Raw genomic sequence first — 13219 nt, 5'->3', positions numbered from 1 at the left:
AACAAAAGACGTAAGTGGTGTGGGATCATGGGAGTTGCTGTCTTGCTGCAACCACTGCTGCATGTGACTCAGGCAGAAATCAGGTTCAGACAAGGTAATGTATTAAACTTTTATTCACATTATAATTAGTCATGTTCACAGACTTCCTTCCTCACTCTGATGCATCATCTGATGTTTTACCAGAAGTTCTAGCGACAAGTGACTAAATGAAATGCACTGTTACCTTGAGTAAATGAACAGATTTCTCTAGGTTTAAACATTGTTGGAATTATTTGGGATGATGTTGTTAATGTTAACAAAACACAAAGGTCTCGTCGCTTCTAGACATTTTAATGCAGAAATTTTTCACATTATATCTTTAAAAGACACTGATGTTTTTACAAAGCATCTTTGTAAACATGCAGAAATGAGATAAACTTCATATTCTGAATAAAAACATAGAATATTGGTCACCAGCTTGTCTAAACAGACTCATTTTATGAGGCACGACGCTCAATTGAAAATGCATTTGTCCAAAGGCAAATACTTGATTTTTACATGATACAATTGTGAAGCTTATCACATTCCACTAAATTGTCCAAGGTATGTAAAACAATTAAGGCAGTGGCCTGAAGGTGAAGTGCCTGGAGCAAACAGCATTCTCTTTGTGAAATTATCCTGGTGAATTAAAATACAATAAATACAACAGATTCAAAACAACATGAAACACCTCCACAGGCTAATGTACAATTACAAACAAGGTTAATTACTGATAAGTCATATTGAGTCCTGCAGAAAAGGACTTGAATCTAATTTTAGCACAGTACATTTGTTTACCAGGTAGCAGGTGAGGGTGGTTTAAGCTGACATGTTATCACTACAGGGGACCCTGGAGCCAAAGTGACTAATGTTTAACAGATTAGTATGTTGATGATGAATCTCCACAGTAACACTCAGACCACCCTCATTTGTGGCACACTGTAGCTCGGGGTAAGTGAATTCAATCTCTGCCTGCTATAAGGAATCCTGGACTGTGAATGTATGTTTAATATATATATATATATATATATATGTATCTTTGTTAAAATAGGTTTATGAAGGCAGTTACTTAGAGTGTGACTTGCACTGCTGATCTTCTGGAATTTGTGATAATGCCCAACAAAGCCCAAGAGGTATGTGTAATCTGTTTTCATTTTCACCGTCATGTATCTTCAATCAACAAAGACATTTGTTGATGATGATGGCTTTTTTTAGGATGCTGTGATTAACCTGAAAACACTGCAGGAGATATCCAGCCAGCTCGGTTTTGAGTGGACAGTTTTGGCGTACGAGCTTGGCTTCAGCAGAACTGAGATAGGCCGGTTCCACACCAAATCTACAGAGAAGAGTGTCCAGGCTAGGAACATGCTGGAAAGCTGGTAACGTGTGTGCATGTGTGTCTACCTTAATGCTGTGGTAAAATGTAGTCACTGCCAGCATACAGATACTGTATATTGTAATTTTAATAACAAGGATAACACCATGGGGGTAATTTAGGTTTTTCTTTGGTCTACTGGGCTCTGACTTTCAGGCTTTCTACGCACTGTAGAGCCTGGAACTGATCTCCTGTTCACTTCTTCAGTCTCAAATGTTTCTCAGATGTCCATCCTTATCTACAGGTATGAGAAATCATGGGATAAGCCCAATAAGACCAAGCTGTTGCAAGATGGACTGGAGCAAGCAGGCAGACGGGACCTGGCTGAGAGGCTGCGCTGCCTCCACTGGGGCCACCAGAAGCTAAGCCAAAGGGTTGAGCTGCCCTCCGCCTTCCCCTTCATCATCACAGTCCACAAGACCATTCACAACCAGGACGCACTACGCAGGATCAACGACCTCAACCGTAGATACACTTAAAGCTGGGTCTAAATGCTCATAGCTGTGGTTACGTACATAGTATAGAAGTAGGCTACACGGCACAGTAATCTGATATAAATGTGCTTAGTGTCACTGAACAAGCAAATGAGAGCCATGTATATAGTCATTCCACTTTATGTCTTGTAGAAAATTTAAGCTTTGCAATAAAGATGAAAAACATTTTCGACCCATCTTAAATTCCTTTTAGTCCAATAAAATGACAATTTTGCCATAAATCTTGAAATTACTTATTTTGTCCAAAGAACAGTACAAAATTTAAAGCTATTCAATTTACAGTGATGTTAAAAAAAAAAAGTTTGACTTGTATGTGTGATACATAACAGCAATGACAAATTATCTAAATTATTGTTGATTAATTTAATAAATCGACTCATTGCTTCTATTTCTAAGAGTAGCTGGCACTTGGGTTGTGGTGAGATGGGTGAGATACATAAAAGGATTCTGAGTCATGTGCATGAATAAAAAAGAAGCATAGACATAAGACAATAAAAAAAAAAAACAAAGCTAGATAGGCAAACATCTATAACCTATAAAAAACCTTTATACATATGAACAGCAATGGACAACATATATCTATATCCAAGTCAACTGCTACCGTGAACAGTAAGGTTGTGGTATGACTGCTACTTTATATGGGTTACAAGTAGGCTAATGAAAGTGTGCTTGGTTGAGCGAGAACACTGGAACAGGATTGTATGGTTGACATAATAAGTGACGCTTCATAGAGAGGTGGTTTGTGTGGTCTAATACCCTGATAAAGGGGTATTATTTTTAGCGTGCAGTGTGAATATAAAAATGCAGTAGAATTTGAAAGTGAAGTGAATTTTTGATGTTGCAGCAGGAACTGCATACAGACATCACATGGATGATTAGTTCATTATGTATGATGGCATGTTTGGTTGTTTTGCTCTGTGCCGTCTACCAAGCAATGGCAGAGACTTTGTATTCCAGGTGTGGTGGGAATGTATGAATTTAAATATTAATTGCAAATGGGTTTAACTCCTCATTTTACAGGATTCACAGGAGTTGTTCAACGACAACAACAACAGCAACAACAATATCAATAATATAAGACTTACATTTGATACAATTTATTATTATTATTTGTATTATTATTATTATTATTATTATTATTATTATTGATATCGTTATTATTATTATTATTATTACTATTATTATTATGTACTTGAACAAATCTACTTTTCAAATTTGTAATAAATACCATGCTTGTAAAATGTACATTTTAAAAGTAAAATTATATTTTGATTTAATAATTATACTAATCTAATTAATTTAGATAAGAAAATGATAAACATTTTATCATTTCAAATTAATCCCGATCAACCAACCGTAATACGACCCAGTTACACTGACCAATCAGAGAGGTGCCTTTCTTAGCAAGGTTGTGTGAGCGAGAGCGGAAGCCAGACAAATTTGCTTCAAAGTAAAAGTCAATTGTTCCCATTTTGGGTCAAGAGGACAAATTTAAGAAGTGGAAATTGGTAAAAGTGAAGACTGGCACCAAAACAATTTGAGGTCTTATTAAATTACATATAAAGTGGAAAAAAAGAGGTAAACCCGCGCAACACTTTTACATGAAATGGGGCTTTATTTTGGTAACTTCTCCCGGATATGTAGTCCCGACCCCGGCCGAAGCCAGTGTTATTTTACGAGCTCCCTGACTGTCTGCTCCACTCAAAACAGATGACAGCGCTGACCAGAAAAATCAAGGAAAATTGACACTACTACAACAGCGACTCTCGGGGTATAATTTGTAGAGCATAAATGTAGAGTAAGTCGACATTATGGTCATTTGGGGACCGAGAAGTGCTGGCTTTCAGACACGCAGGCGACCGTTCAGCTGTTAAATCGCTGGTAATGTATTTTCCACAGCGTACAGCGACTGGTTGTGTTTGATAAACGGATGTGTCAGCATCAGCGCACGGACCCCTCCGCGTTACTGAGCATGTAAACCGCCTGACAGCCCGTTACTTCAGACCTTCGACGACGTCAAACGGCAAACTGCTCACTTGGAGTTGCAGCAATGGCTTCGGCGCTGAGTTGCTTCAGCGGTCCCGAGGTGTTGGAGGACGTGGACCACGCTCGGGGTTTGATGAAAGAGCTGAAATTTCTGTACGACTGCCGGCTGCTCGGGGACGTCACTATCGGGGTCGAGTGTGAAGAGGAGTCGCTGGAGCCCGGCGGCGAGTCGGCCAGAGGTGACATTGACCAACTTTTCCTGTGTAGCCGCAACGTCCTGGCCGCAGCCAGCCCGTACTTCAAAAGCATGTTCACCGGGGGGTTGAACGAGAGCGTGCAGGAGAGAGTGGTCATCCGAGGGGTGGACGCTGAGTCCATGTCCGTCATCATCGACTATTGTTACACGGGCAGGGTGACCATCACGGAGAGCAACGTCCAGAGGCTGTACGCAGCGGCCAACATGCTTCAGCTGGAGTACATCAGGAAAGCCTGCTCTGGGTTCATGTCAAGGAGGCTGGACCTCTCCAACTGTGTGGGCATACTGAAGTTTGCAGACACTTATGACAACCCTGAATTGAAGGAGAACGCACAAGCTTTCATAGCTAAGAACTTCAACCAGGTGTGTAATGGAGGAGAGCTGTGCGAGCTGGATTTGAAGCAGCTGAAGGAGTTGCTGTCCCTCAACACCCTGGACGTGGACTGTGAAAGGAAGGTGTGCTCGGCTGCTTTGCAGTGGATAGAGGCCAATGCACCGCAGAAAAGAGAGGATGCACTGCAGGCGCTGACGTGTGTGCGCTGGAACCTGTTTGCAGAGAAGGACAAGTGTTACCTGGAGGGCCTCATGGCGAGACCTTTAATTGAGAAATACCTCGCATCCTTCTTCCACAGGTCCGCCGAGGACAGCTGTGAAATGTCTGCAACTCTGGACGCACCAAAACACAGAATAGGTGTGAGTGCAAAAGAGATGATTCTCTTCTTCGGCCTACCCAACGACAACATAATGTGCTGCGACCCTTACTCAGAGGACTTGTATTTCATGGCTCCTCCTTTACAAGACCTGAGCAGTCAGGATTATAAACGGTCCACCATGGAGTCCTTAATCGCCTGTGCTTCACCTGAAAACAACTTGTTCCTAGCCTCCCACCTCTCTAAACACTTCTGGCTGTACAACCCTGTGCTCAACAGTTGGCAGGAGTTGGCAGAGAGACCACTGGGGAGGATACACTCTGGGATGGGCTATCTCAATGGCCATGTGTACCTTCTGGGTGGCAGAAATCCAGTGACAGACGCCCGACTGAAGGAGGTTGAGTGTTACAGCGTCCAGAGGGACCAGTGGACGTTTGTGGCTCCTCTGCCTCATTCTTTGGGTAAAATGCAGGTGGTGGCACTAAATGACCATTTGTATGTGGTGAATAAAAGGAGAATGCTTTGCTACGATCCCAAAAGGAACCGCTGGCGCCACTGCGGCTCACTGAGAAGGGACAAGCTTCACAAGGCCTGCGTGTTTCAGGACCAGATCATCTGTGTGTGTGACATCCCTGTGGTGAAAGCCTACAGCCCCACCAGGGGGGAATGGAAGAGGTTGGGTGACATTCCCATTGACAGCCGTGCTCTAAATTACCAGGTGATCCAGCATAACAACAAGTTGCTCCTCCTCACTCAGACTTTACTGCAACACAACAAGAACAGGGTCCTTATCCATGAATACGACCCAGCCAGGGACACCTGGAAGAATGTCATGGCTGTGTATGTGTCCACCTTTGGGCCCGTGTATGTTTCAACACGCGTGTACCCCGCATGCCTGGGCTCTGCACACAGCTTCTCTACAGAGGAGGACGACGACAGCGGCTCAAGTGCCGACTGGGACTTTGATGGGTTGACAGACGCAGACTCTGACTCTGGCAGCTCAAGCTCATTCTCAGATGAGAACTGGTGATGGAGATGTGTCATTGTGTCAAAGAAATGACTAACTTATTTATAATGAAATGGGTTTTTACAGGGTTCTGTCTGCCAGGAGAGGTCACAGATCCAGGTTCAGTTTCCTATTAAAGCCAGTCATTTACAGTAGAAGCCATCACAATCTGGCTATAGACCTTTTCCATGGCAGACATTTTGACTCGCCAAAGCAGGGAAAAGCACAGGTGGAATTAATGATGGCTGCATTCCATTTAGCTGAGCTACTTCCAGTGCTGTGGTAATGTCCGAGCTTCCTCACTGACATGACTTACAGGGACACGCAGACAACGAAGCCGTCATTAATGTTATTGGTCACACCTGTGCTTTTCCTTCTTTGACAAGTCAAAATGTCTGCCGTGATAAGGGTCTATTGTTTGAGAGACGAGGGCTTTGTTCTTCAATTTGTATCACGTCCTGACAGTCTGATGTCGGAGAGAGTCTTGTTTACACGATAACTCAAGACAACTATATGATGGAACCATAGATGTGCAGCAGTAGGTGCCCCTGTAGAGTGGATGATCTGCCTTCATAATTTAGCACATCATTAAGTACTCCAGAGATGTAGCGTGACACCTCAATGTAATTTGGGGAACTGGTGAAAGGCAGATTAACAAAGATGAAAATTGATGCTTTAAATGCTTTAGAAACACATAATCCTATAGTTCCCAGAATGCACTGGTTTCCAAACTGAGGACTGATGCACAAGACCAGAGGGAAAATGCAGATGAGACTTCAGCCCATAGCACCAACAATTTAGACCTGAAACACAGGTGTTCCTCATAAGATAATTAATTGCTGGAACTGAGCCATCTTTAATGTTATTACTTCCATCTGTGCTTTTCCTGCTGTGACAAGTTGAAATGTCTGCTGGGAAAAAGGGTCTGTGAATTTAATTAATAAGGCTATCAAGATCCATGTAGAACGTAAAATGACATTTAAAATACAAGATTAAAGGACTTCTGACAGGGTGGAAAAGAAAAACTGGTGATGCTCGTCCAGCGAACACATTGATCGAAGCCAAAATGCAAAGATGCCCATTCTTGCTCTTGAGTTCACCGTCTATAGACACAGTATTTCTCAATCCTAGTCCCATGGCCCCCCCTGCCCTGCATGTTTAAGAGGTCTCCCTGCCCCAACACACCTGATTCAAATGAACGGGTTGTTATCAGGCTTCAGCTGAATTTGTTGACGAGCTGATCATTTGAATCTGGTGTGTTGGAGCAGGGAAACATCTAAAACATGCAGGGCAGGAGGCCCCCAGGAATAGGATTGGAAACACACTGATGTAGCAGAAGAGCTTTGTGTCTTTTAACGTCTCAGTTAGCTACATTTTCCAGATTCTTAGGGAGGCATAACAAAACCACTTCCATAATGCAACTTATTGCTTTTTTTTGTCAGAACTTTCCTTCTTGGTAAACACCCACATTGTTTCCACTCCTGGTTTGCAAAGCAGCAGGAATTTCTCTACACTTGACAATGCTCTTCCAGAGCTCCAAACAACATAATAGGTAAAACTTTGCACTCCAGCTGACTAGTACATTGACTGTGACATGTTTAATTGGCGGAAGGCCCCTTTAATGCTTGTGTTGTGTAACATTAAGAGTTTTGTGACAGAAATATTTGCTCATATCGTTTTATTTAGCTTGAATAGATGAGCACACCTGCTTATGATTGGTATTAAATCATGACTGACTCTCGGGACGTCAGGCAGCTCAAGTGCCTCATGTTTATGACAAACAACTGGTCATTTACAGGGCTTAAAAATGGCTGTCCTCTTTTCTGTTGTCGGTGCACACAAAGACGTCACACGCTGCCGGTGTTGTGAAAACTACAGTATGAGAAGTAGAAGCCAATGCACTGTACGCTCACTCAGGTTTAGGCTTCAGCCTGTATGCCATGATTGACTTGATTGATTTTTTTTTTTTTGATGTAGTGAAATAAGGTGGTGTTGGTGACAAATGATAAATTTTATGAAATTTATTTTATTGAGTGTATGTGTGTGTTTTCTTATCTATATTTTTTTTGTAACTTAACATTTTATTTTACAATTAGGAATCAAAATTCAAGTGTTTTAAGTATTTTTGGTCCTGATGAATTGTTTTAGTCGAAGGACATTTTGTCTGCATGTATAAAAAAAAAAACAGTTTGGAAGCCATTGTCCTCCCCAGCCACCCCATACACTCAGTTACCAGTTTGTTAGCTTTATGGAAACACATTTTTAATTTGTTGTCGACAAAATATTAGAAAAAAATTTTCAGTATACAATGCAATAACTCGGTACAGCCTCCAAAATGAAGCTGTATGAAAACATCTGTAAAGGTTTCAACAAACACTGAACATTAAAACCTTTGTGAATGTAGTTTACCACAAGGCTGTTGAATGAGATTGGATTAGCTTTAGCTAAGTGTAGCGACCTAATAAACTGGTAAATGAGTGTAGCTCCTGCTGCTATCTCTCTTTATGATGGATAGAAGTGATATACTAACTTGTGTGTGTGTGTGTGTGTGTGTGTGTGTGTGTGTGTGTGTGTGTGTGTGTGTGTGTGTGAGAAGGTGAGGAGTGATTGGCTGTGCTAACACTCATGATGTGGATTATAAAGCTGTTTTTGTGTACGTGTCAAATAAACATCTGCATCTGATGTAGAGAAGCATTTGTGTGTTTTTTTGTTGTTTTCAGTAAGTGCACTTAGCACATGAGGTAGAAACCATTTTATACAGTTGATGGTGCCCAATACAAGATTCCGAGGTGCTGGTAAGACGGTGTTTATATTACCACTACATGTTGAAACTGAAGGATACAGGGGAGGAATGAAGATGAGAGTATCTGTGAATATTGAGAGCTTAATGAGGTCTACTGTATACGGTCTGTATTTCAGGATTTGCAAGAGCACTGTTTTTAAAGGGTAACCCCCTATTGTTTCTCATTAAAGTGTGTTTACAGGTCTTCGGGAGTGCTACTGCATATATGATAAAAGTAGTATAAAGCCTTTTGTAGCTCCAGAGGAAGCTGCATGTGATCTGATAAAATGCCTGTAGCGGTGTCACTCAGTGGCTAACTTGCATTATGGGTAATGTAGCATTGGGTTTTGAAAAGGAAGAGGAATGCAGGGAATAAAAATGGTGATATCGCTGATTTTGCGGTATCAATTTTGATCTTTTTTTTTGCAATGCAATGCAATTTCGAGTTACCCTTTAGAAGTCTGAATGGCACTTTTGCATTTGATAAGAGTTGGGGCATTTTCTTCCTCTATTATTTCCACAGCTCTGAATAGGAGGGGGAAAATAGCCTGTGATAGACTTAAAAAAGGCTAATATATTATGTGCATATATGATGTATTCATGTGCTGAGTCTGACAGTGTGTTAGCTGAGACAAATTGGCACATAAATATAGATTCTGTTTTCGTTAATGTTTGTTTATATTTGTATATTATGTATATATTTGAAGTTATGTGAGGCTGTGTGCATACATTTATCTAATTCCCATTGTTGGATACCTGCTGGATGCATATGTTGTGTATGAGGTGGATATATTGTGCTGTTTGAGGGCGGGTATGCATATTGTGTGGGGTTTTTGTTGTTGATTAATGTGTCTTAATAATCCCATAACTTGCATGTAAATGAACAGACACAATAAACATTTATTGATTTATTCATTTCAAATAATTAAAACAATAATAAATACAGTAAAGATAAGAATGGATTTTTTTAGGCCATTATTTCAAGAACCCGTTACTTTGTATTGTTTCGTGGACTTATTCGTGTAAAGAGGTGTAGAAGCCAAAAATATATGTTGGTTATTGAAGAATGTCCCAAATAAAACAGAAGAATTAGAAACATATTGTAGAAATGTGGCTGTAGTGGTAAATAACGGTGATGCTGTCTCATCCGTGACACATTTTCCACTGCCATCCATTGGCCTCTCAAGTTCTCGCGATGTTTCGGCGCCGCTCACATCTAGACCGCGAGAAGATGAGCGATGGCAATAGAAAACAAACCTGGGGACGAATTTGACACCGTTTTCAGTCAAAATGACTCTTTAGAGCTCGCGTCGCACCGCGATTATGAGCCCGCACAGGCTCGCATCTTCAAGCTAATCGTCATTGGAGATTCAAACGTGGGGAAGACGTGTTTGACTTACAGATTCTGCGGGGGAACTTTCCTGAAAAACCCGGAGGCAACGATCGGGGTCGATTTCAGAGAGAGGACGCTGGATCTCGATGGGGAGATCATCAAGGTGAGAGGACAGCTATGTTTTCATGCTTTTAATGTGACACACGCACCTCGGTTTCCTGCTAGATTAACGAGGCCGTGTGTCTGAGCTGCGGCTCATTAGTGGACACAGAGGAGAGACTGACCTGGAGCCTGCTGTCTGACTTCTGTGCGAGGTGATGGCACCGCTACAGCAGACAGGCCTACCTCTTTAAAATGACCAGCTGCAGGGCTACACACCACCACATCATGAGATCATCACTTTATATGGTAGACAGACATTAAGCACCTAGAAGAGGAGGTGGCCTGTACAGCAAAAGGGGAACATATGTTATTTTTTTTATACACAATACCCACAAACAATCTTTATAACAGCAGACATTTTGACTTGTCACAGAAGGGAAACCACAGTGTGACAGTACGCCAGCATGCACACAGTACCAGGACCCTGAACCTGATGCTACTAAATGGAATCCAGCCATTATTAATGAAAATGAATTGCACCTGTGCCTAACACTGTGATCTATATGGAAAAATGCCCTTCTCTCTGTCTCCAAGGCTCCAGTGATACTCATACTAAAAGACCAAAACCATCAAGGAATCTGTCCACCAATAAGTATTGTCTATGCATATCTTATTCCTCATTGAGCCTTTACAAGGTGGCATGTTCCTTCAACACTACACAGAGTCAATCCCACCATATGTCCTCAATAATGCACCACAATTGTAATTATCTTTTCAAGATTCAAGATCATTAAACAACCAGAATTGTACAACAAAATGATCAAGGATTTTATAAATGGATGATTTGGATCCCAACAAATGCACCATGTACTCCTGTTTGAGTAATGTTTGCTAAAAACAACATTGCTCAGCATTGGCAGCAAAAATGAAGCTCTGCGCATGTGATTGATTATTTAAGACTTTGTCCCACCTCCCATCCCAGAGTGTCAGTATTCTACGAGTTGGGAATGAGACTCAAAAATAAACTTATCTTACAAATAGGACCTTTTAAAGATCCCCACCATACATGTGCAATAAGGCATACAAAATCAACTCTCTAATGTGTGTCTGCAGGGAAAAAATGTAGAATTACCACTTAAAACTACTTCTTCCTCATAAAAACAATTTATAATATATGAATATGCAGTTATTTTTCATTTTACAAGTTTACCTACTGGACAAAATGTCTCCTACTTCTCTGTTAAGTCCATTCTCAGGGTATGTGAACTGGAGGCTTCAAGTTCCCACATCACACTTGTGTGTGCTGTATATTGGACCGTGATTGGCTTACAAGCTATTTATGATGTCACAAATCATGCTCGTGGGCCGGGCCTCTTAAAATCAGACTTTGTGATCATTCAGCGATGAATGTAAAAAAAAAAGTCTAGTGTCAAACTCTGCACATACATCATTCTTCACAGTGAAGCTCAAACATGCAGCTGTAGGAACAAGAAGACAAACACACTTCTGACTGAAGCAGGACTTTAAATATTATTTAGTCATATCAGTATCTATTTCTGCTGTGTCAGTTGCAGATCTGGGACACGGCAGGTCAGGAGCGCTTCAGGAAGAGCATGGTGGAGCACTACTACCGCAGCGTCCATGCGGTCATCTTCGTGTACGACGTGACCAGCCTCTCCTCCTTCGAGAGCATCCCCGAGTGGATTGAGGAGTGCCGCCGACACTCTGTGGGGCCCATGGTGCCGCGCATCATGGTGGGCAACAAGTGTGACCTGAGGGACCGCCGGGAGGTCCCCACCTCAACTGCGCAGCGTCTCGCTGACAGCTACAACTTCCCACTGTTTGAGACTTCAGCTAAAGACCCTGCTGAGAGGGACAATGTTGATGCTATCTTTCTGACTCTGGCTTATAGACTCAAGAGCCACAAACCCATGAGACTGAAGCAGCTGAGTGAGAGCAGGCAGCTGTGGGACCAGGGAGAGCGGGAAGCAGGAACTTGTGAATGCTGAGGTCACCTCCGTCCTATATGAATGTACTCGGAGTGTAAGAAGGTCGTCACGGCCTTCAGGAGCAGCAATGGTGCTGAGAGAAGCAGCGTTTCTTCTTGACAACGCCACTGAATTCTTATGATCATGTGTCAGAAACGTCCCATTTTGTTACCCTTTTCCCTGCCTGATGTAAGGCACTGTTAGAGACGGTATGGGCCTTTAAGTTTGCACAATATTAAATCAACATTTCAGTGAAATGCATGAATGGATATGGAGGTATGCCAAACATTTGTAGCTCAAACTGCACTTAAAAATCACTTTGATTAAAAAAAACAAAAGCATTACAGAGTGTACTCTAGTACCTAGACTAATTATATGCAATCAGCTGTCTAGTAGCACTACAACTTATCTACACTATTCAATGCAGACAGTTTATTTAGAGACAAAATAGATCAATGTAAATAAAGGGACCAAGAAAGTAAATTGAAACTGTGAACAAAACTGTGCAATCATTTTCTAAAAGGATGACTTAAAGTGATATTTCAGTTCGTAGAAAATACAAATGCAGCATGAGTTTTGGTGCTGTCGCTAAATGTGTGTTACTCAAATATAAATATTAACATAATGAGCTTTGTGTCAGATCATTCTTGTGCACAACAGGAGAGAGCTCAGCTATGATAAAAATGCAAATACACAGTTTACTTGAAATGCACGAGTGAATACTTGCTCAGTGGTCTTGTTAAACTGGATAGTATCAATGGCGCAAGGCAAAATCTCAAATGATACTTATGTTGCATGTGTACAATAATGCAAACACCTTCCAACACTATGGAGATTTGTGACAATGAGAGGCTGCAAATCAATAAAAGTGGTTTTACCAATACAACTTTTTAGGTTTCTCTCGTGTCCTTACGTGCATATAAATGCTTACACACAATGAACGATGAAATAATACATCATTTTATTTTAAATGTGTTTTATTGGTTTACATTAAAGGTGCAATATGTAATAAGTATAGTTTAAAGCAGTCAAAGTGAAGTAAAATTATCATCAGAATGTGAAAAAATATACTTGACGTTATGTCAAAGGTGTTTCTGTATTGTGTTGCAGAGATGTCTACTGAGGTTAGCATGCTAACCAGCTAGCCGGGCCTGAAAACCTCTTTCGCTCATGTTTCGAAGGTCCTGTGCTAGCAGTGTAAACACCAGCACTTCAGCTAGCGTCATGGC

At 41.4% G+C, this 13219-nt stretch overlaps 3 protein-coding genes across 4 annotated transcripts; all 3 read left to right on the top strand.

Moving 5' to 3' along the window:
- Nucleotides 1-9: 9 nt before the first annotated feature.
- On the top strand, nt 10-1872 carry LOC311262926 (p53-induced death domain-containing protein 1; the record flags this gene model as incomplete). Its single annotated transcript, XM_084362675.1, has 4 exons — nt 10-94; nt 1070-1151; nt 1234-1397; nt 1638-1872. The coding sequence occupies exons 2-4, from the start codon at nt 1131-1133 to the stop codon at nt 1870-1872; spliced, it is 420 nt and encodes a 139-aa protein (XP_084218801.1). The 5' UTR covers nt 10-94; nt 1070-1130.
- A 1637-nt stretch (nt 1873-3509) lies between these two features.
- Nucleotides 3510-8479, top strand: kbtbd7 (kelch repeat and BTB (POZ) domain containing 7). Its single transcript, XM_084362892.1, has one exon. The coding sequence runs from the start codon at nt 3938-3940 to the stop codon at nt 5807-5809; it is 1872 nt and encodes a 623-aa protein (XP_084219018.1). The 5' UTR covers nt 3510-3937; the 3' UTR covers nt 5810-8479.
- Nucleotides 8480-9753: 1274 nt separating this feature from the next.
- Nucleotides 9754-12876, top strand: LOC311262346 (ras-related protein Rab-33B). Of its 2 annotated transcripts, none has more exons than XM_084361680.1 (2): nt 9754-10063; nt 11577-12876. In XM_084361680.1, exons 1-2 carry the CDS (start codon nt 9806-9808, stop codon nt 12009-12011), a joined length of 693 nt encoding a protein of 230 aa, XP_084217806.1. In that variant the 5' UTR covers nt 9754-9805; the 3' UTR covers nt 12012-12876. The 2 variants fall into 2 exon arrangements, with proteins under 2 accessions (XP_084217806.1, XP_084217805.1); XM_084361679.1 differs by having other exon boundaries at nt 11571-12876.
- Nucleotides 12877-13219: the final 343 nt, after the last annotated feature.

Source organism: Pagrus pagrus (assembly GCF_965226575.1).
Source record: "Pagrus pagrus genome assembly, chromosome: 9".
In the NCBI taxonomy this organism is placed as follows: Eukaryota; Metazoa; Chordata; class Actinopteri; order Spariformes; family Sparidae; genus Pagrus; species Pagrus pagrus.
The sequence above is the reverse complement of the archived record's forward strand: the minus strand, read 5'-3'. Positions and strand labels throughout refer to the sequence as shown.